This window comes from Paralichthys olivaceus, chromosome 15 (genome assembly GCF_024713975.1).
Source record: "Paralichthys olivaceus isolate ysfri-2021 chromosome 15, ASM2471397v2, whole genome shotgun sequence".
Taxonomy (NCBI): domain Eukaryota; kingdom Metazoa; phylum Chordata; class Actinopteri; order Pleuronectiformes; family Paralichthyidae; genus Paralichthys; species Paralichthys olivaceus.
The window spans coordinates 11,211,848-11,235,321 of record NC_091107.1 but is presented as its reverse complement, the minus strand read 5'-3'; the positions used below and the strand labels follow the sequence as shown (position 1 = coordinate 11,235,321).

At 38.2% G+C, this 23,474-nt stretch overlaps 2 protein-coding genes across 4 annotated transcripts; one reads left to right on the top strand and one right to left on the bottom strand.

Moving 5' to 3' along the window:
- The first annotated feature begins 163 nt into the window (after window positions 1–163).
- slc37a2 (solute carrier family 37 member 2) lies at window positions 164–9,721 on the top strand. 2 transcript variants are annotated; one of them, XM_069539641.1, is made up of 18 exons: window positions 164–833; window positions 2,060–2,141; window positions 2,329–2,419; window positions 2,752–2,830; window positions 2,915–3,050; window positions 4,451–4,527; window positions 5,473–5,639; window positions 5,787–5,824; window positions 5,928–6,068; window positions 6,626–6,716; window positions 6,826–6,888; window positions 6,987–7,072; window positions 7,168–7,216; window positions 7,621–7,694; window positions 7,799–7,877; window positions 8,636–8,733; window positions 8,895–8,959; window positions 9,459–9,721. In XM_069539641.1, the coding sequence occupies exons 1-18, from the start codon at window positions 775–777 to the stop codon at window positions 9,472–9,474; spliced, it is 1,491 nt and encodes a 496-aa protein (XP_069395742.1). In that variant the 5' UTR covers window positions 164–774; the 3' UTR covers window positions 9,475–9,721. The 2 variants fall into 2 exon arrangements, with proteins under 2 accessions (XP_069395742.1, XP_069395743.1); XM_069539642.1 differs by having other exon boundaries at window positions 259–833; window positions 5,967–6,068.
- Window positions 9,722–12,629: 2,908 nt separating this feature from the next.
- On the bottom strand, window positions 12,630–23,398 carry pou2f3 (POU class 2 homeobox 3). Of its 2 annotated transcripts, none has more exons than XM_069539643.1 (12): window positions 23,208–23,398; window positions 19,173–19,201; window positions 18,022–18,120; window positions 17,056–17,161; window positions 16,741–16,829; window positions 16,350–16,526; window positions 15,158–15,299; window positions 14,909–15,042; window positions 14,462–14,626; window positions 13,787–13,829; window positions 13,431–13,545; window positions 12,630–12,811 (listed from the first exon to the last, which is right to left on the bottom strand). In XM_069539643.1, exons 1-12 carry the CDS (start codon window positions 23,254–23,256, stop codon window positions 12,769–12,771), a joined length of 1,191 nt encoding a protein of 396 aa, XP_069395744.1. In that variant the 5' UTR covers window positions 23,257–23,398; the 3' UTR covers window positions 12,630–12,768. The 2 variants fall into 2 exon arrangements, with proteins under 2 accessions (XP_069395744.1, XP_069395745.1); XM_069539644.1 differs by lacking the exon at window positions 23,208–23,398 and adding an exon at window positions 22,264–22,283.
- Between the last annotated feature and the right edge of the window lie 76 nt (window positions 23,399–23,474).

Genomic DNA, 23,474 nt, shown 5'->3' with positions numbered 1-23,474 from the left:
TTATTCCTGTTTTGTTTTGTAGTCATGTTGAATCGAATCAGTTTGGAGCCAGTGAATTAACATTAATAGGGAGATGTGTGAATGCTCCCTCATAAGGATGACAGTGATGAATCGTGTCATCAGGGTAGGTGTCTCTCTGAGACTCAAACCTCAGGATCACACCAGAAAATAGAGCAACACGTGTTCCTGCTGTGTGAGCGGTGGCTCCGGCTCCAGCGGCTCCTGCGGCTCCTCACCGGGCTTTGCTTTCACCGCTCCGCTCCTCAGCTGTTTCCGGTCCGTGGTCGGGGAAAAGAAGAGGGGGAGGTCACGTGTCTACCGGGGGGCTCCGTGTGGAAAACAGTTTGGATGAAACACGTTTCGGTCTAATAATAATAGAATTTACGTTTCTATTCTTACCGGACGCGTGCTACCGGCGCATGGAGGGAGGCCGGCTGTCTGCTGAGAGGAGGGTATAAAGCAGCCGGACACAATGGAGCCCTGCTGGATGTCCACGGACTGTATCGCCCCGCACGAAGCTAAACGACTGCTGCTCTATTCTTTCAGCACATAGCCTCTGCTTTTTAACCCCAGTGTCGTTTATCCAAATTAAACCTAAAGGTCCGCGTCTGTTTTTAACATATATTTATATGATTCACTGTTATAACCAGTGAATAAGCAGCTGGTTGCCTCCTGTGGTCAGTGTTAGCGACATCTTCACCTCGGGGGACATGTCTGGAATCAAGTTGTGAGTCTTCCTGTTTTTTAAACTACGGACCCCCGCTCTCAGCCAACATGAGATCTCCCCTGGCTCCTGGTATACGCATCATCACGTCGTTTTCTCGGGACAGTTGGTAAGTTTCTATTATCACCGTCCATTCCCACTGTTCTGTCCCCAACAGCCGGTTCACGACACCGTCATTACCCGAGGGCAGCCTGTGTGTGTTATCTCCCTGCGTCAATGTTTAGCCAGAACCACGTCGATAAAGCGTGTGGATCTGTGGTGGGGCTGTCTATTCTTTATTCATTACATCATGTCACTGTCTCGTTATTGCTGCTTGTTTTTTCCCCCGGACCTGCTCCAACTGTGAGGACCAAACTCCAGTGGTTTTTAAAGTCTCATCCAGAGCTTCCTCCCTCATCGACACATTTGATCTCTGCAGAATCAATGTGCTCATCAATACATTAAGTATTTAAGGAATCTACCAAGACACGAGGCACTTTATTTTAATAACATCTCAACCTGTAATATTGGTTTTCACTGTCACCAGGAAAAAGCATGAATAGATAAGAAATTAGATCGTTACGTCAATTTTTTTTTTTTACCAATTTATAATCGTCCAAATGAAAAGTGTTAATATTAAGACAGTGACCTGGGCCACACCTAATAACTCCTAATTATTACCTGCAGGTGGCGATCAATTTTAAAATGAGTTTTGCTTTATAAAGCAGTGGAAAACAGTGAGTCTTCCTTTACATTCATTTGTTTTGTCCAACCAACAATCAGAATCCAATGATTTAATACAACAATGCATCAAATCTACACAGTTGACAATCTGGATAGTTGCAGAAGGAACTTTTTGTCACTAAATTACAGACATTTACTTTTCTTAAAATTAACAGCAGTTTTTTTCTCTCTAACTTAACAGATAACATATTAACATAGACTCTTGTTATTCCTTCCATTGTTGTAAATTCCCTTCAAGTATGCTTGGTACACAAGCTCACTTCAGAATAATAGAATAGCTTGATTGAAATGCTGTCATGAGGCTGCGTGATACAAAAAGCTTGTTTATTACCATTAGTAAAATGTTATTACACACAAGTGCCACCGCCTCACGCTGCAGAGATCAGGCGTGTGATTTAGGGACGTACATTGTACCAGTATTCATTAAGATAAAATTTTTACTTTGATCCATGTATTAGTATTAATATTCAATCGTCCATAATGCCCAGTACACACACAGCAGTTACGTTTATATTGATGTCAATGTTGTCAATTTTATACCAGCAGTCATTTTATATTCACCTAAAGGCTCTTGTTCCATGGCACGTCTTTATTTTGATCTTTCTTTTGCAGGTATCGCACTTTTATTCTTTTCCTCACCTTCCTCTTCTACACCGCCTACCATCTGTCACGGAAACCTATCAGCATTGTTAAGGTGACAATCAATTTTGAAAGGATAACCATAAACTAACCCATAAGAAAATGCACAATAATGTACATTTAACAAAGCATCATCAACCACTGACTATGACAATAACTACATTTGTCACTTTACATTCCACTGTTGTTTTGTTTGCTGTGTTTCACCAGTTTCTTTCAATGTTTTTCTCTCTGATACTCAGAGCGAGTTGCACAGAAATTGTTCCACAGTCATTCGCCCTGCAGACCTTAACATAACCAACAATGCTACCTGGTGTGACTGGGCTCCTTTTGGTGAGTCCTTAAGTTGTTGTCATCTAGTCATCAAATGCTAGATAAAACCTCCAGCACCAGCTAAACCCTTCACTACATATAGATTATCGTATATTTTAATTTCCGTTTATGAGTATCAGTATCAGACCTGAGGATTCTGTCACCATCTATGTAAGGTATCAGACGTGAATGTTGTTTATTCAGGAACCGGCTCCACATCACTGCAGACACCTTGGTTTTAATTCCTGGTTTGATTCCATAGCTTAACACTGCATTTCATTTGCCATAGTTTTTTGTGTTGTTGGATGAGGAGTTAAAGAGAGATAATCTTTTTATCTGTGCCATCTGTCTAGACCAAGACAACTATCAGACACTGTTTGGGGTCTTGGATAATTGTTTCCTGGTTACCTACGCCATCGGCATGTTTTTCAGGTTTGTATGTGATGTTGTTGGAACTCCTGGTTTGTTGTTTTTGTCTGAGAGTGTTGAGTTGTAATCATTGTCTTGTGTTAACAGTGGAATATTTGGAGAGCGGCTGCCTCTGCGGTATTACCTGAGTGTCGGGATGCTGTTGAGTGGATTGTTCACGTGTCTGTTTGGCCTTGGTTTCTACTGGAACATCCACTCATTATGGTACTACGCCTTCATCCAGGTAAACATACAACATCACAGAGACGTACTGTCTTTTATTCCCTTGTTGGTTGTAAACAAAGGGCGCAACTTGTGGATGGGTTGGTCTCATATATTATGTACAGTGTGATAGGCCCAGTTCAGACCTGGTATAAACATCCATCCTGAGAAATCCGATCACAAGTGGTCAGTTGATCTGTTCACACGTGGCATTAAAATACAATGACTGCGTCTCCTGTGTCAACTTGTGATCAGATCGCTCAGGTTGTTAGTTCCAGGTCTGAACAGGGTCGTTGAGTTGTGTATCTGTTTATTGCTATATCATAACCAAATGTTCAGCCACACCCACAAGCACACTAACCAGGTTTCGTTGGCCACTCGATTATATAGTAAATGAAAGTTGCTCCTTGTGTGTATGCACACTCAGTGGCTTAGTACAAATAAATACATTTAGTGCTGCATTCTAATTGATGCAGCGCTGTGCAGCGCTGAGTTTACATGACGCATGCTGGTTAGAATTTAGAGATTGCGGTAGCAAGCCAGCTGCAGTCAAAAACTCTGGGATTTCCTAAACATCCATTTCATCTGAACAAAAAAACAAAACCTGTGACATCAGTCGTGATGCTACGAGAAGTAGAAAGTTTCTGACTTGATGTCATTGTTTTATTGCTCTATCCCTCCACCTGATCAAGACAGACACAGTCAGTCAGACCAAGTCCATCTTGAACGTGCCTATTGTCAGAAGAGTTTTGTTTCACTTAGGTTTTTGTGTATTGTTCTTTGACCAGTAATAACCACACCCATGCACTGAGATTCACAGTTAGCCTCATGGTGGGAAACATGCTCAGACTTGTCACCTTGCACAATCAGATTTTAATTGTATAAGTGCTAGATTACCTCAGACAACAAGGTAAAAGTGAAATAAATGCAATGCTTCTCTATAGCTCTGAAGTGTTAGATGATCTTCACTTGACCCATCCCTGTCCACAAGTGAAACTGCAACCTATGGGAAACTGTTAAGATAAATATCTCTTGTTCCTCATAGAATCATTAATCACACTTACACCCGTCAGAGCCAGAAGGAAAGAAAGAAATCGCTAGTTGACATAAGAGAGATCAAAATCCAATATGTGAAAAGAGTACAGTCCTTATTCATTATCTTTTCCCTTCAAAAAATGTAGAGATCTCATGGTGGCTTAGTCAGGCTTTACTCACATATCACATGACTCACAGCTGCATCATATGACCGCACGTGTCTGGGCTTATAATGTTTTGGCGAGAGAATACTTACACTGGTCCCCCCAGTGTATACCCTCCTACCCCCTCCTGTATAGAGTTAGAGAGTTTGTATTAGCGTTATGATGCTTTGGTTCTGTAAGTTTACACTGGCCTGTCTCTACTTCTGTTTGCTTCCCTTTGCAGGTTATGAACGGGCTGGTGCAGACTACCGGTTGGCCGGCAGTGGTGGCCTGTGTCGGCAACTGGTTTGGAAAGGGGAAGTGAGTACAGGGGGAGCAGACCCGCTGACTAAACAATATTCAATACCTTTTTTTTTTTGCTGCTGACTGACAAACACGTGCTTGTTGGTCACAGTCTCATTTTGAAAACAGAGTGAAACCTTGCTGTGATAAAACTCAGGTCACTCAAACTGGTTTAACTGCTTCTTGACAAAAGTAGAACCTCAAGCATAGTTAAAAAAAAACATCAGCATGAGAACACGTGAGTGTGGATCCCAGCCTTTTCAGTTTCTGGTCTGTAGCTATAGATTGTGTTTACTTGCACAAAATAAACCTTGTTACACAGAGAGAACAGACATGTTTACATGAGCTGTAATAACCTGGTTATTGTGATATCTGTGTTCACATGAAGCTGATCAATACGATATAAAATTCTATGTTCTGAGATTCATTTGACCCAAGTTTGTGGTCATCATTTCTTCAGGCTTAAATAGTCAGTCGGTTGTTGATCATTAAAGAATTGATTTTGAAATCCACTTACCTTGAGTGTAATGAGAAGATTGTTATCAACCTCATATCTGCGTGTGAAGTATGGGCCTGAAGTCGGGAAGCGCTCAGTTTGGATTAGCATTAAGTCTGGAAACAAAGGAACCTCATTGTGTCCTAAGGTCACCGATATCTACACCCACCTAAAAGCTTTGTAACAAACCCATTATATCTTGTCAACAGCTTGCTCTATATGCAAATAAAATTATGAGTTATGTGCTCAAACTTGATGATTAAGGCTGATTTCACACAGACACTTGTTCCTCTGCCTGATAGATTCAGCTTCTTTCCTTTAGAGGATGTTACAGTAGAACACAAACGGGATTAAAAGTCTATTTAAGTTTTTTTTTTTGAGAAAACAAAATCATCGCAACCCCTTTCCAATCGTATACATCTTCTTTGTGTGCTTGTTTTGATCCTGTTTTGTTTTGTGCTCATCAGGCGTGGCTTCATCATGGGTGTTTGGAACTCTCACACCTCAGTGGGAAACATCTTGGGCTCCCTAATCGCTGGAGTCTTCGTCTCGTCAACGTGGGGAATGTCCTTTATTGTCCCAGGGCTCATCATCGCCTCCACTGGGATCCTGTGCTTCTTCTTCCTGGTTGAGAGTCAGTTACACACAAACCCACACACAATCACAGACCCACATCCACTAATTGCAGGCTCATGATAAATGGTGTATATTTCTAATGCCAGCATTTCAAAGCTGCTGTAAAAAGACATTTCTGATCCCCATCTTTACTTCTTCTGTTCAGAACCTGAAGACATTAACTGCACTCCTCCTCAGCACCATGTGAGTTCTATCAGAAACATTAATTTTCAGTTAATGAATGAGTGAATAATAATTAACAATGAAACAGCTTGAACCCGTGCATGCATGTTTATGTGTGCTTTAGAGTGATCAGGACAGCGGTGAAGTGGAACCTCTCTTGCAGAACTCGCCCCGAACCGTCAACGGGTCCATCTCCAACGAGCCTCCAGGGGTTGTCGAGGATCACACCGAGGCTATAAGCTTCTGTGGAGCTCTCAGTATACCTGTGAGTCAAAACAACTATTTTTAACCATGGAAATGTTTGGTTTGTTAGACCTGGTGGGATGAATTTGAAACGGGTGGTTCTGAATAATTTTTTTACTACTATATTCGATACTTAAAACGTTCTAAACTAATAAAGGTCATGAATTCAATATTTTGAATTTGTTTACAGTTTGAAAGATAAAGAGCCTAACAACTATGTGAAGGATTTGAAAATGTTAACTTTATCACCCTCTGATGGTGGTAATGGAAACTACACAGTGACACAGATCTGATCAACTTTTTTACTGATTTAAAAATAAAGATTTATAGAAATTCAGCTTTTGAGACTCATTTTAAAATCATTCACTTAGAATTTTTTGACATTTTATTTCAACATATTGGTAATCATCTGGCAGGATCTGTGGCTCAGCTCCGTATGTAGCAAAACATCACACATCTGCTTTCTTTATGTACTTGGCTCTAGTTAATCAGAGCAGACTCTCTTCCTAACGCATGTTTAGTGTAAGAGACATGGGAAAGATTCCAGAGGTTTTCATTCTGTCATTGTGTCTCACACAGGGAGTGATGGAGTTTTCTCTTTGTCTGTTGTTCGCCAAACTGGTCAGCTACACTTTCCTGTACTGGCTTCCTCTGTACATCTCAAACATTGGTCAGTGTTTACCCACTTTTTTCCAATTATAAAATTTTTTATTTTTCATACGATATACTTTCATCCCCATCATCTTAAAATGAACATAGATTTTGTTTTTCATTCTCAGCACATTTCGAAGCAAAAGAGGCAGGAGACATGTCCACGCTGTTTGATGTTGGAGGAATTGTGGGTAGGTGTTGATCAGACGTATCCAATAATCTGAAAAGTTTTCCAACATGTTTCACGCCAGGAAGATATAATGTGTCTGAATATGTTTTGAATGTCCAGGAGGCATCATGGCAGGTGTTGTGTCTGACTACACCGGTGGAAGAGCTACAACCTGCTGTGTGATGTTGCTTGCTGCCGCCCCCATGGTCGGTGTCACCACAGGAAATAAATAATGACAATAACATTAGTGATTATTCACATCTAGCATGGATCGTAAAAGCGTTGTTTGTTCATGTTTCAGCTTTTCCTCTATAATTACATTGGACAAAGGAACCTCGGTACTACAATTGGTAAGTTTCTATTTTAATACTCCTTCTAGCATCTTATTGTTAATTCAGCTATTTGATAGATTGCTCTTACAATAAAGATTCAGTTCAAAGACAAAGCTGGATATGAGAGATAATTTTTTTATGGTCATGTCGAATCATAGTCAAACAGAATTAAAGCTCCATAAAAACACACTCCAGCATATCGTCTTCATATTTTAACTATTTTTCTAAAGTCTATCCTCACTTTGGTTTAAAATATTCCCCTGAGACAGAAAATATTACACTGTTATGAAATATTCATTTACAGGGAGAAGGAGCGGAGTCATAACAAAAATGAGTTCAAGTACAAGTACATGCGGAAGTTGGTTTATTTTGTCCTGACAAGTTTTTAGCCATTTTATGTGAAGCTGTTTTTCCATATGTAGCTATGCTGCTGGTGTGTGGAGGCCTGGTGAACGGACCGTACGCACTCATCACTACTGCTGTATCTGCAGACCTGGTAAGAACTTATGCATCTAATGCTCTGTTATATAATCCCACTGACATGTAGTGGACATAAGTGAAAACACCGTTTGCATTGACCTGATGTGTTTGTTACAACAGGGAACACATGAGAGTCTGAGAGGGAACTCCAGGGCCTTGTCAACAGTCACAGCTATTATAGACGGAACTGGTTCAGTGGGTACGTGAACATCAGCATCTCACTGTTGATTCTGTATTTTCAAGTAGTTATTGGTAATATAAACAATGGATCAAATCAATATTTTAACATACTGTAGTTCCTCACTGGTGTGTTACATGCTGAGAATCAGACATTGACACAGACACGGTTGAGTTGTCTGAGTGTATGTTTCTTATTGCTGTTCCACAAGTTGAATTCACCTTCATTGTATTTGTTAAATAGAGAGATAGATCAAATGGTGTCTACAAATCTAAATGATGATTTGGGTGAAGGAATTGGAGGGGAAATAAATGAACCTGTGAAGCACTGAAACATATATCACCAAACATATACAGATACTTATTTCATTGATGATAATGATGCATAATGAAATTCATTCCATGCAAAATGATAGACATATATTTTCAATACCCTAACCTCTAATCTACGATGCCTTAGTTTTCCCAAGTCATTCGATATGTAACCTCCATGTCGATCTGGTGATGCCGTTACTGCAAATAAAAATGCATTTAAAGTAAAACAGAAAATTCCACATGATAATCCACTTAACTCTCGGACAACGGTTGTATCCTGAACACAGGCGCTTTGTTCCTAATGATTTCTCTGAAGGCTGTTAACTCCGTTCATACCTGACATATTTTATACTTTTTCACTTTTGTATTTGTCTTTTCAAAGTTGATGTTTTCGAGTCCTTTCTTTTGCATTTAAAAGTCTGAAAGGTTGAAAAAAAGGTTTTGCTGTTGGTGTGTTTTCTGCAGGAGCTGCTCTGGGTCCTCTGTTAGCCGGTCTGATCTCCCCCACTGGCTGGAACAACGTCTTCTACATGCTCATCTCTGCCGATGTCTTGGCCTGCCTGGTCAGAAACCCCTCATCTCCTCTCTCACATTGCTCTTTTATCAGGCTCAGAATTTTCTTATCATTACTGCTTATTCATGTTTTAGATGTTTTAATCGTCTTCAATATATTCCTGTAGCTGTGTAACAACACCCCAAATAAAACGTTGTTTTTTTTCTTCAGTTTTTATCCAGGCTTGTTTATAAAGAAGCTCAGGGCTGGTGTGGACGTGCTCCCAGAGTCAGAGGGTCAGTATCAACAATGGCTCCACAACATAAAGAAACTTGGAAAAACCTGTATTTATATTCATGTCAGAAAGTCCCCTGCGATCATTTTATACCTAATCTTCAACTGCACCCTGGTCAGGTTATGAAAGCTTGACAAAATCATTGAGATCATGTTTAAAAACATCATGTGTAGGAAATCATCGTGTATTTATGTATGTACACAGTGTAACAAAACAGGAATGTTATTTGGGTTATGAAAACATCGTCCGACCATTTTATCATCAGCTGCTTAGAGGGCGTATTATAACCGCTTGTTTTGCAAATACAATGATGATTGGTGATGACTGCCTGCTCACGACAAGAAGCCACATTCAAGAAGCCACATTCAGCAACAGAGAAAACTTACATATAGCACTCAAATAATATATATATATATATATATATAAAATGTCAGATTTCATTTTATCTCTTCATACTCAAAGTAATTGTACATTTGATTATTTCAACCTTTTAATTACAGGTTCAAAGAAATCTGAACTACGTGCACAAACAAACCAGGAACCAAACACACAAAGACGGAAACAAAGCTTCTGCTGATCTGATGCAGTGGACAAACCTCTTTCCATTGAAGAAGTCATCAGTGGAAGATTCGAGGCACTAAACAGACGATTGAGGCCTTCTTCTTATTGTGTCTTTATAGAGACAGGGATTTTTTATGACTAATCTACTCATTCTGACTTGTTTGTTTTCATATTCTTTTATCATTAAAGTGTATATACTGTGCCTTTTCTTAATTTTGTCGTTTTCTGTCTTCTTGGTTACTGCATCCTCACAGTACACATTATTTCACATGACAGATGACGGTATGGAATATTTTGCAGGCTGCTGTCGATAGATTTTATATTTTATACGTTATTCAGTCATTATTAAAGGGTGTTGATCTTCAGTACCGCTCCCCATCTGTGGAGCAATCAGACCAAACCTGGTACCACTTACACCAACGCACTGAAATCAATATCAAGCACAACGAGTCCCAAAGAGCATGTGAGTTAAAACAAGGAAACATCTGTATCTGTATCATCTGTATTTATTAAAAAGGTTGTGAAATCTTTCATGCCTCTTTAAAATCCACAAGGTAACTCTTTACTTTGACCACCTCCTTTTAGTACTAATCAGCTGCATGTTGACATTTAATTTATGTAACACACTTAAGTCTAGTAATAAGAAAATAAAAGTGTTTATTACTGTAGTTTTGATTATTTACAGGTAGAGGCTGGTGTTTAAACATATAATGGATAATAGTATAGTAAAATACAGTTGTAGTGACATTTCATAAGTTTTAGTTATTGACAAGATATCTATGTTCGCAAACACAATGTACTTATAGCAGCCTACAGTGAAAATATGTTGCGTCAATATATGATAATAATATGTTCTTATACAAAATAAGACTGTAAAAATAATACTATTTTATCAAGTTGCAAGAGACCTTTTCTGAACTGTAATGACTTTCACTTTTAATTTTTAAAGTACATTTACCTGAATATATGTACATAATTTATATATTATATATATATTTACTAAAGTAACAACTTCATGACAAAACTTTTTCTGTTAATATGTGGTGTTCAAACTTTTATTGCAGTAAAGGTTTTCTTTTAAAACATAGTTATACAACAAAATCTGGAGCCTGTTCAGAAAGTTCAGAGAAAAGTTTTCAACAAGACTTTTTTGTATTATTTTGTTGAATATAATCTCTCCATGTTGAAGTAAACATGTTTGTCATGTAGCCCTCGGCACAGAAAGCAACAGTTTGATTTTAATTATTTGCATCGTTTCAAAGAAAGAACGTCAAACCCAGGACACACACTAATGAAAGTGAATACAAGTTTACTATGGTCCCTGGAATTAAGAGTCAGACACAGATGATTCCTTGAGACTCAGAGTGAGACACTTACATCAGTAACAACATAACATTATATAACATTAGAATTATAGTGGTTTTATTGGATTAATACATTTCACAAGTCTCTCAGCTCAGCGTTTCATATCACTGCAAAACGTTTCTCTAAAATAAAATGAAATATACAATAGACACACAGAACAAAACATTATTTAACAAACGTAAATAAACAATTAAACAAAAAAGAGCTGTCAAACCTGAACGTACTGTCTGACAAACAGTTGTATGAGTTTCTGTGTTAAACAGATCGAAAGAGAAGCCTCCAACAGAAGCTCTGGGTTGGACCAGCAGAGGTCAACAGGAGACGTCTGTGATCGTAGTCAATGGTTTTCTTATAGTCAATAAATCACATGAAAACAACAAACCCAATAAAATGAACTGATACTACTTGCAAGTATCGTCTGTGTAGAAGAAGCCAGATACCTCTGTTCATTACTATAAAAATGGCCTTAGACCTTTATTTTCTAGCCAGTCCCACATCCAACATACAGCCAGAAATACTCACTAAAATTCTCATCCACAGCTGAAAAGTCCCCAACAAAGGTTTGCTCCTGTTTCAGAGTTGTCTGCTTTGAGCAACAGTGATCGACTGTTATAGGAAATAACAGTTTTTCATGAGATTTCTTGACAATAGTGAAAATATGTAACATTAGAAGCCTTTAACCTGGAGACTTGCAGGTAACGAAGAGCAAAGCTGATGTTTTCTACGCTAAGATGCAGACTCACACTGATGAGGGACCTGAGTGAAATCTACGGAGTACGGAGCCCCCGAAGTCTTTTTTAAAATCTTGTGCACAAGTTATTATCTTGTGGGAACAAGAGACACAATCAGACAAGTTGTAAACAAAATCTTCAGGTTAGACAAATGTATTTGGCAGAAAAAAAAAATAACGATAAAATAAATAAATAAAATTGCGACAGTTGTAAACATCTAGATTCAATGTAGAGACTGACTTCCTGGTTCAGCTGTAACATACTGTGCACACACAGTTTTCTTATCTGATCACGTTTCTTGCCCCCACTGTTATGCAATGCCACCATTTTCTCTGATTGGAACAATTACTTTGGTAAGTACAGTGTTATTACATCTGCTGGAACCTGAGGCTAAAAGACAAAGTTTTAATAAATTAGAGTAATTGGTTTTAGAATTCAATTGTCCAGATCAAAAAAAACAAATACACATTATAACATTGAAGTAATACACCATCAATAAGTATTACATCAATCAAATATCTTTTTACATATATTATAAACAGATGAAAAATCTGTTTAATCCTTTTGTTTTGATATTATTGCATATTTATATTTTTTTTAACAGAGGACGGCAGTACGCAGTAAAGGATTGCATCATATTCGCTAACACACCACTACAACACAAACATAAAAACACCATATAACATTAACAAGAGCAATCATTGTAGGAACCTAAGGAGCATATTGACACAGAGGCTGCTTTCACACATGCCCTGAACTCTGGACTTGAATCCTTCAACATTCAAACAGATTAATTGACAGTTGCAAATTTAAGCCATAAACCTTTAGACCTGAAAGAGATAATTCCCACCGACATTCGCATTCTGTGCTTTTCTGTGTTTTCTTCATCTTTGTGGCTGCTCTGAGCAGAACACAGAGTCACATGAACACACATCAAACAGCTGGAGGCTTTCAGAACAAGCTTAAGTGTGGTGTTGTTGCTGCACTTCTCTTGTCTTACGTGTCCATCCAAAGTTTGAGCCTGTAGCTGTAACCCTGTTCAGAACGGGGATACTGTGCTACTCCGTCAAATCTTCAGCCCCCTCTCTCTTGACAAAACAAAACGAAACAAATACAAATCTTGAAAAGCTTCATGTGATTCAGTTCGTGTTTTTCAGTGATGATACGCAGCATGATTCCAGGAGCGGTACCAGGAGCTGAAAGGCCAGAGGGAGGGTGAGAGGATTATTGACTTAAACAAATAGAAGTGGCACAAAACTTAATTGAGCCATTAAACCTTGAACATTCAAGAGAGTCCAACATGTTAGGAAACAGGCTTACACCAGAGTTTATACAGATATGTTATGCAGATCTTTTTGGAAAGCAGCAGGTTAAAGTTGTTTCCTGTTTCGGTGTCTGTGGGCTAAGATAAGCTAACCAGATAACGACCACAGCACAATATTCAACATTCATGTAAAAAACATAGTTTGTTGTAAAATCTATTTTGAAATGCCAAACAAAAAAACTTGAACAGCAATTCAAGTCTGGTCTGCATTACAGGGTTGAAAGGGAATAATCAGCCATGTTACCTAAAGATTGATACTCTGCTATAAAAGCCAACCCTACCCTGCATAATTACACATTTAAATAAATATTCACACACGTGATGAGGAGAATGAAACGTCTCTCATCTCACTTTTAGAAAGAAAACAACAAAATTAATTTAACAAAATATTGAATTATTTCTTTAAACACTTCAGGACGAAGTTGAAACAAGTTGCAAGTTAAAAGCTTTCATTCTCCAGCGTCTGCTGTGTTCAGGTGACTGTCTCTTACCCTGGTGTGCTGTAGGAAGCCGGGTTCACCTGAGACGATAAAGATCCTGAGACTGTGGACAGGCCGTTGGGAGAAGCTTCACGACTTAAACTGTTTGGAGACGAATTTGATGAAACTGGAAGGAAAAGTTCAAAACGATACTGTCAGTGAACACATACACCTTTTCCCATATATTTTAGAATAATGTGCAAATAAACTCTGGATGAGAGGATAAGAGATAAAAATGTTTCCACGGTCAAGATTAAACTTTCACACGATGATGTTGTGATAGAGGAACATCCATGTATTAGTACACAAGGTAACCCCCCCAGTGTCAGTCACGATGAAGTAATTCATTATCAAGAAACAGAACTTACCACCACCTGAAGTCAGAGGGCTGTAGGATCTGGATGCCGAGGTCTAAAACAGAGTGGAAATGTTTGAGATCAATCCTGCCACACATCAGGACTATAAAATATAATAACCTGTTCATCAACTATTTCCATATTTATATATCACAATATCTAAGAAACAGGATGCCAGTAATTCACAGAGTGAAGGGTGTATAGGATAGGATACTATTATTTCTTTAAATATTTGTAGATTTATTTAGCCCTTATCCATATTTTAATTTAAAAAAAAGATACAATAAACTGTTTTAGAGACTGACTTGAAATTGAACTTTTATTTTGCTTTGTTTTTTTAGAAGAAAAAAATCCATATCAGTATATGAAGCTGGTGACTTCAGCCTATTTACTGGGCTTCTGTGAAAATAGGTCTAATGAATAAACCAGATATTTTAAGATAATATCCAATCTATGTTTTCAACTCATTTTACTGTTAAAGAAGAAAGTGAAAGTGAATTTACCAGATTAAAACTATTATAAAATATGATTCTTATTGTTGAAAGCTTCGAGTCTGTGTCACCAGTTTAAACTTTGCATATGAGCATATTAAAGTAAACACTGAATTATGCTGACTGTTACTAGAGACTGAAGATAGTACAATAAGTCTCAGGTGTGGTGGTCTCATTGGTGTTCTAGTCGACTAACCATTCTGGAGTTGTAGTTGTGTGATTTGACAGGTAAACTGGTCACTGGGCAGTAGATCCTCTTCTCCTTCTGACGACGATTACAGAACCAAACTCGAACCACTTCTTTCTCCATGGCCAGCTGCTCTGAGATCAGGGTTATCTCCTCAGAGTTGGGCTTAGGGTTCTGAAGAACAAAAAGGTTCATTATTTCCTCCTTTAAAATGCGAGAGGTAAAGGTAAGATTAAAATAATAATATTTCATATAATAATAATAATAATTTAGTTATATTAAGATAGTGATATTTTAACATAGTTCTATCATTCTGGTAATGAATGACATAGAAAAACAAATTGTATCAACCCATTCAGACCTGAGGTGCCGAACAAAAACTACACAACTTATTAATTCCGTAAATTAGAAAAAATGAGCAGTAGCACCATAAGATTAATTATTGATTGAACTCACATCAAGGAAACGTTTCTCCAGAGTCAGCTTGATGTTCGTTTCAATGCTTGTCCTCTTTTTCCGTTTGCGGCCGTAGCCCTCCATCAAGGGGGGCAGAGAGGTGGGGCTACTCATCGAGTCAGAGGGGGAGTTCTCTGATGTACAAACAAATATAACGTAGATATTCATAATTTTAACCATCAAGCTAGAATCACCAGAGGTTCTGGATTAAAAACAATGAAAATAAAAATGTTCATCACTGTGTTGTACCTGCGTCACTCAGCCATTTCTCGAGCAGCGGTTTGAGCTTGCACATGTTCTTGAAACTCAGGTTTAGAGCCTCGAAGCGAGAGATTGTGGTTTGGCTGAAATCGTTGCCGTACAGTTTCCCCATAGCAAGGCCCACATCTCCCTGTAATCAAGAACATACACACATTAACTATTATCAGTCAAGTAGTCAAAGTCTACCAGTCATCATCAGTGGAGGGAATTTGACTGAAGTAGAGAAACTAGTGAAACATCTGTTTTCAGGATCAGCACCAGTCTAATGTGAGGGTTGAAAATATAAAACGATTTAATTATTTGCCTTCATGTAACCTAAAATGTCTTTGAGTGCTTGCCCTCATTCACAATGCTGTTAAATATAACTTTAATGACTTAAAAACATTTTAAATAATAAATGATACAAGTGGTACAATGAAGGGAAAGTATAGGTAAACACAAATAATTAAAAATACAAGATAGGGATACAAAATACACATCTGAATGAGACATGAGACACAATCAGAAAGGCTGAAAACAACAGTTCAAGTTAAACACATATGAAATGTTAATATTCCCTCATCCCACTGAAAAAAAAAAACTGTGTACAAGCAAAAATACAGTACGCACAGTCAGTAATGAATATGAAAATAACATTGTGAATTTTGAAAGTAGATTCTTATTGATTTAAGAATTTCTGTCGAAACAATCTTGAATCTTAAAAAGAAAACTAACAGATTGTTGTATCATTAAAGGGTAGTGTACAACTTACTGGACTAAAGTCACCATCTGGGAAGAATTTAAGGACACTTTCATACTTTTACATCTTTTTAAATATAATTATACTATCATTTCATTACCATGTTGTAATTTACTGTAGAGAATTACCCTGAGAACTGAGAAGAGTTACGGTTACAAAATAAATTCTCAGACCAGGTATCAGACTTTATACTCAAACAATACATATGACCTGAGGGAGACATCTGAGACTAAAGACTAAATCTCCATAAAGCTGCTGGGAACTTCTTGTCATGTCTTCTCAGAAACATCACAATTTGTTGGATTAAAAAGCAACTCAAATATATAAAAGTGTCACATGAAACTACCCAAACTGTTCTGAAAATGGTGTGTTGAAGTAGAACCCTAGAGCCCACAGGAAGCTGATAGAGCATCTTTTGGGGGGTTTCTTTCTCTTTCTCACCTGAGTGAAGCCCAGTTTGATGCGTCTTTGCTTGAATGCTTTCGCAAACTGTTCCAGTTCCTCCAGATCACTGGGTTCCTCCTGCAGTGGTACTGACAAGTGTTTAGGCATCTGCAGGTGAGACATGTCCATGTGGTGCTCCATGGACGGTCCTGCCAGACCAGAGCGAGTCATGGCCTGGATCAGACAAACATCACAGGGGGAAAAAACGTTAAGATCCCAGGTGTAACAGAGGCGATGAACAAGGTTACCTGCTGATACTAGTGTGTGACTGCAGTAAAGTAAAGTAAAGTTGTGGGATATGAAACCACATACAAGTCATCATGTGATAGAAATATTGATTACAGCATCTTTGCACAGCACATGTCTCATGGAAGTGGTCTGGATTTACCTGTGGAGTAAGAGCTAGTCCAGGTTGGTGCTGAAGAAGACCACTTTGATTATGGCTGGGAAGTGACAGCAGGTTCGGCTGCAGAACAGCTGCAAAGGAAAACAGGTATTCGATGAATTATATGTTTGCTGCAACAAGACTCCTGCAAACTGTGGTTTTTATTATGAAGAAATTAAGTTTCTGGGTGGATGGATAAACTGCTGTCGGTGGTATTTAAGAGGATAAAACCATCATGTATTTCAGGCTTAAGTCACAGAAAATAATTCATGCAGCTGATTTGCGGAGTTGACTCATTGGAGGTTTTGAAGACTGCACCTTGGTGGTTGGTGGGACCCTGGGAGAGCAGGAAGGAGGAGGGAGATGGCAGGTGGGAAGGCGGCATCAGAACCAGCCCCTGCATTGTGTGGAGAGATGTGAGCTCCTGGAGAAAAACAAGATACAGAAACAGAAGAATTAATCTTAACTCAGCTAAGCTTTGGCATTGAGTGGTTCTGCAGTTCTGCAGGGGTAAAGAATACTTTGAGAAAAGAACTTTATTTGACACCAATTGTGACGTATTTGTATAATATTTGTTTTTATGCTTTATCATTTCTTTATATTTCTGCTCCACTATATTTCAGAAGGAAATTATCGATTACATGTCTGATGCCTTTAGTTAGTTACTACGCTGGTAAAGGTTTTTAGTATGAAACATATAATCACATTAAACATAATGATGAGATATTAAACATCCTCATTTGTGACTCCCTCAAATGTCTTGTTGTCGGACCACCAGTCCAAATATCAGAAATATTCAATTTAAGAAACAAACTACACAAACTGATGCACCAAAGATTGAGATGTATAATTGTTTTATATTATAGTTTCCCATTCAGTAAGATTTAAAATGCACAACTTTTACTTTTAGCAGTGTACTTGTATCTTGTTGTATTGCTACTTTTACTTGATTAAATCAGACCAGTTCTCCCATTACTGCCACCCTGTGAAAACCGATCCCTGATGATACGCTCATATACTGTAAGATGATGTGCTTAGAAGTACTCAGAACGATTGAATGATTCAGGCCCTGTTCAGACCAGGTATAAACATGTTGTGTTTGCAAAGACCAGCATTTTTGGTTTTACCCAGTGTGAAGAAAACAAAATGTCTTTGTCAATGTGTTTGTGTGTGTTTTGTTCTAAGAGATCAGATCTGGAGACATTCAGGGCGTTGGGGTGTGTTCAGACCTGTATTTAACTGACCACTTGTGATGTGAACTGAGTCTCAGTGTCTGTGTCTTACCCCAGGCAGTTGACCTCCAGGCATCGGAGAGCCCTGTGTCAGGTGACATGTCTTCAGTGAGCCTAGATGGTGTGAGTCGTTGATGTTCTCTGTCTTTATCTAAAGTGTTGAAAGCAGAAAAGATCCGTTTGAAACAATATGTTTTTGTACAGTTGAGAGAACTAGACTTTTAGTCTGTCTCCAGGACCAGTTTGGTCACTGAACATTACACAAAGAGTGATGGAGAGTCTTTCCCTCCCCTCCGGCAAGCCAGTATGCAAATACCCCACCACCCAACCACCCCACCCCTGAAAACCATGGCACTTCCTGAAAACATGAGCACTGAGAGAAGCGCTCTGCGCTGCCAAAAAGTCTGTTTGGAGAAGTATCCAAATAGCTTCAAACTATTTGAGGTGCTTGTGAAGAGGTGGCATCCATTATTGACATCTGTGCTGAGAGCAGGTAGTTTATCCTGAGGATGTTAGACATCCAAAAGTCAATTCAACGTTACGTCTCGGATCAAGGTACACTTGGTGCCCTTCACTTGGCTCCGGGCTGTTTATATTCCAACTGAGCTGCGTTGTTGAGTCTGCCAAATAATACTGACCTACATGAAGTTTTTTGATCCTCTATATTTTTCTTACCAACAAACCTCAATAAAAGTTCAAAACTAACATTGAATTGATCCCGTCCATGAGTTAGAAGGTCTGAAGTTTAATGTTCCTTTGTACAACGGCTCCATTGTTGCTCAGAAACTGTTAAAACACATCACTGAGCCACACAGTTGCACTGGGTAACATGTTCCTTCGTTACGATGAACACAGCCCCGGTAGTTTATTTACAATCATTCCCACTGTTGTTGGAAACAGTACCCACCTGTGGCAGGACATTACTGAGCCATTATTTAAAATGAAATCATACCTTTGCTGGACAATTTTAAAACTTTAGACCCTAAAAACTGTTCCAATTTATAAATACAATATTTGTTTAAACTGCGAACAACTTGCTTAAAAAAATCCCTTTCCTTGAGCTGAAAGTAGTTCCCCAACAAATACATTATTTCCCTCTGAATATCATTTGCTAAAAGCCACAGTGCAAGTATCTATGGGTCACTAACAAACTAAATCCTGCTGATTAAAACCCAAGAAGTGATGATGAACTCTGTTACTCACATGTCGATGGAAGTTGATTCCATGTTGGTCTAAATGTAAAAAAGAACGAAAGAGATTATTATAATTGGGCTAAAATCAAATCATATAGACATATAACAGTCTGTTAGCATTCAGTGTTAGCGACGTGTGTGAACACTGTTTTTATTCTCATCTCATCTCATTTTAAATCATCAGTATTTTGAGCATTAACATAACTATTGGATTCATTATAGTTTTAGATACTAATATAAATATATATATGTCAGTGTTGGAACATTTATTTCTAACATGATTTCTAACAAATTGAAATTTTAAAACACAGACATAAAACATGTAACATTAAAATCAGACCTAAATACAACAAAACAGATCAATCTAAATGTAAAAATGTTCACATGAAACGATAATTAATCATGGAGTAGTACTTCTCATTATTTGAGTTAAGTTTTATAAAGCTGACAATCATTTGATTAATCAGAGAAAATATTAACCAGGTGGAGTGAGTGATCTAATATCATCAACGTCACAGAAGTTGTACTTTTGATTTTGATACTTTAAATGAATTCTGCTGAATAAACTTCAGTAGCTTTTTACTTCCACCTGTATGGATTATTTTACAGTAATATGTGGTATTAGTACTTTCACTAAGGTGAATTATTTCTTCCTCCACTCATGCTAAATGTCTCGCAGCATACAAAAGAAAAGCAGATTACTAGGAAGTATTTTTATATACATATATATATATATAAAGAATACACATCGCTCTGTGTAGAGTGTGTGCCCAGCAGACAGGGAGGGAGCGGATGGAGGGTAGAAAGTTCATGAAGCTGGATAAAGCTTCATCATTTGAATGTCAAATAGGGTGCCTGGGACTGTGTGTGTGTGTGTGTGTGTGAGAGAGAGAGCGAGAGAGAGAGAGAGAAAGGTATTGGAGAGAGAGCTACTAGAGACACAATGCAAATACCCCTGACCCCACCTGGAGTCTCTCCCTCTCTCTCTCTCTGTACACCCCCCCACCCCCTCCCCCCCACCCTCCTCCTCTACTAACCCCCCAACACAACCATCTTCATGGACAAAACTCCAGTATGGAAATGACTAAGACATGCAAATCAGCCCTGAGTGCATGAAGGCTTTATCTCTCACACACACGCACACACACACACACACACAAGGTTAGCAGACACCCATTTAAAGGGATTCTTCTGTTAGTCTTCAGGGAAAATATCATATTGAAACGATATACTAACACCACAAACCATATACACACTACAGTGTATCCCGCCCAATGTCGGGTGGGATTGGCTCCACCCCCCTAGTGATCCTCAAAGAGTGGAGTTATTACACAAAACGAAATAACCCTATATTTCTGTTTTGACAGTAAATTAAGGAATATGCTGATGCAGGCCGGAGTTTGTCTGTACTTTTTGTTATTGTTGACAAATTCAATAAAAAGACCAAAACCAACAGTGACTCTGTGGCACTCAGGTCGGTTATTTCCGAATCAACGCAAAACATGAGTCACAAATATGCTTTCATTAAAAGCATGGTCATTTCTTCAAGTAGTTGGGCCTTGTAGTTTTTAGTTTTGTGGTTTTAAACATGACTTTAAACTACACTGTGTGTGTTCAGTATCAAAATTGTTCATATAAACTTTAATTGTTCGCACTTTTATCAGGATTTGCTTTTGATTATTAGGATCATGTCATTGCTGGTTTTGGTCTTTGCAGGGGATTCAATGAAAAGAAGTGTGGAGGTGTAAAGCGAGAGTGATGAGTCTTTTTTAACCATCAGTTCTATTTGGTTTATTTGACGTGAGATCTTTCTCACGTCAAATCTCAAAGATTTTTTTGAAAAGAGAAACTTAACGCTAAACTGATTCATGATTTCTTTTTTCAACAATAAAGCCAGTTCACTTTTTGAATAAAAATATATTTAAAGTCACAAAAATACTGAAACTATCAACAAATGCTTGACGTTGCTTTGCACCACACAGCTCAACAGCCACCTCAACATTTAGTGTAATTGATTTTGTACCTTTTGCAGTCTGAACTCATTACTCAAAGCCTGCACACAGTTAGAATAGCGTATGTGGCAGTCACTGAATTACAGCAGTCCTCCAATACACGATTTATGAAGGTTTAAAAGTTCAGTTGATGTGTTTACATTATTCAAACTGTTTTTACTGTTTTAAACTCTTATGATAACGAATTTGAAAGAAGAGGCTAACTGTTACATTCCACTGTGCTCATATTAATTAATGTGCACTGTCCGTTTGAAAGAGACTTGAATACTGTGTGTACAGGATCAGGTTGTCATCTTGATGTGGAGCAGCATTTGAATTTCAATAATTTTTGTTGAATATTTGTGGAGTTAAATCCTAGAAATTACTTTTAAATCCCATTAATTTTGCAACAGCAACTTTTGAGAGAAACTTAATGCTAAACTGATTCATGATTTCTTTTTTCAGCAATAAAGCCAGTTAACTTTTTGAATAAAAATATATTTAAAGTCACAAAAATACTGAAACTATCAACAAATGCTTGATGTTGCTTTGCACCACACAGCTCCTGACGAGTAAAGGAAATAATTTTGATGCTCAACATCCACATTGAACACAACACTCCTTTTCTCACACTGTTTGTGATATCTCTCCGTGTATGTAGAATGTTTTGCTTTCGTTTGTTTGCGTTTGTCTCTGAGATTTCTGCCTGCACAGATGTTCTGATGGGCTGAATTTAGTCTGTGATCCTCACAGCACTGAAACAAAAATGGACTTTTAGAGAAAAATGTCCTAGTTATTGTGAATAATCAAACACGTGTCAACAGTCTTTAAACAGCATAAGAAGGTCTGTTAACAGTGGACGGACACATTGCGGTTGGCTCTCTGGCTAACATTTGTTTATGCTTTTACCACCTTATACGTCATTCACCTCAACTGTAGAACCTAAAATAAAAATAACATAATAATGCATTGCTGCCTGAAAATGGACCATGACCACTGATAAGAGCTGCAAGTAACTGCAACTGTGGTACTGAGGACACCTAATAACATGCAAGCAAAATGTCCCTCCAAGATCATACACTGACAAAAACAGGGACATTCAGCACAGACCTTCACTTCTGTCACATGACCATTGTTTCAATAAAGGTTCCACATTTTCTTTTGCTTGTTCCTGGTTTTATTTTATGACTTGTTGCTGTCCTCAGCCGCTGGGCAGCAAGAATTTTCAGCAAACAGCCTCAGGTGCATCCTGGTACAGCAACCAACTGCCACCATATCCAACTCTGTCTCTCTCTATCTCTATCTCTGTCTCTCTCTCTCTCTCTCTCTCTCACACACACACACACACACACACACACACACACACACACACACACACACATACACACACACACACACACACATACATATGGCTCCCTGTGGTGAAATCTAAATGCTGCTGTTTTCCTGTAGTTGTACCACACCAGACATCATATGGACCATTATATGAGGAATGATTTGTTAAGTTTTTGTAAAAACGTGTTACTCGAACACAGTGGGAAAGTTTTTTTATAAATCCTTGTGTAAAGTACACTAGTGAACTGACATAAGTGATTAAACCTAGAGACCAAAAAGTCAGTGTTTACTGAAATGCTGTGGACACACTTGAGCTAAAAAAAACATCCACTCAGATAATCCAGACACTGGAATAGTACATAAATAATGACAAATAACATAAATAATTAATAATACATAAATAATAATACAATTAACTGTATAATAAAATACATAATAGTACATCACTCGTCTAATTTTTCCTTTAAAATATTATTCAACACACAAGTAAGAACCTGTTATATACTCTTCATTTAGAAGCAGATACAAAGTTACTCTCTAATGTAAAAAAAAAGTTTAAATTCAGCTTTTTCAAATGTAAAAGACAATAAACCAACTTGTGCATCACTATCAGTGACCGAATAAACACAGCAGAGCACTACCACACTTCTCCTGGGTCCACTCAAGTTATCTGTATGTTCAGAGGATGCAGCGGCGTGAGAACGGTGAAGTATCCTTACCTGCCTGTTCACCTGGAGCCTCCGTCTGTGGCACCGTGTCTGCGCTCATCTTAATATCTGTAATGATAAATACAGCTGATTTTCCTACTGGATAGTAACTTCACCAGGACAATGAAGCACTCAGGCCACCCAGGAAAATGCTCTTGACTTTATTCTAATGCGCCCTCCCCTCCACACCAGCGAACACACGCTGCACACCCTCCTGTGTGATCCCCAATTATAATATTCATAAGCGAGGCAGCACCATAAAGCATTGCCACTCTCATT

What these genes read in the sequence shown, in the direction of transcription:
- slc37a2 (XM_069539641.1), top strand. Translation starts at nt 775, where the DNA reads ATGAGATCTCCCCTGGCTCCTGGTATACGCATCATCACGTCGTTTTCT. An exon ending in CTGCTGTATCTGCAGACCTG is followed by an intron (nt 7,695 to 7,798) that starts GTAAGAACTTAT and finishes TTGTTACAACAG; the next exon opens with GGAACACATGAGAGTCTGAG. An exon ending in AGACGGAACTGGTTCAGTGG is followed by an intron (nt 7,878 to 8,635) that starts GTACGTGAACAT and finishes TGTTTTCTGCAG; the next exon opens with GAGCTGCTCTGGGTCCTCTG.
- pou2f3 (XM_069539643.1), bottom strand. Translation starts at nt 23,256, where the DNA reads ATGAGCGCAGACACGGTGCCACAGACGGAGGCTCCAGGTGAACAGGCA. An exon ending in CTGGAGGTCAACTGCCTGGG is followed by an intron (nt 17,162 to 18,021) that starts GTAAGACACAGA and finishes GTTTTTCTCCAG; the next exon opens with GAGCTCACATCTCTCCACAC. An exon ending in GAAATGGCTGAGTGACGCAG is followed by an intron (nt 15,043 to 15,157) that starts GTACAACACAGT and finishes TTTGTACATCAG; the next exon opens with AGAACTCCCCCTCTGACTCG.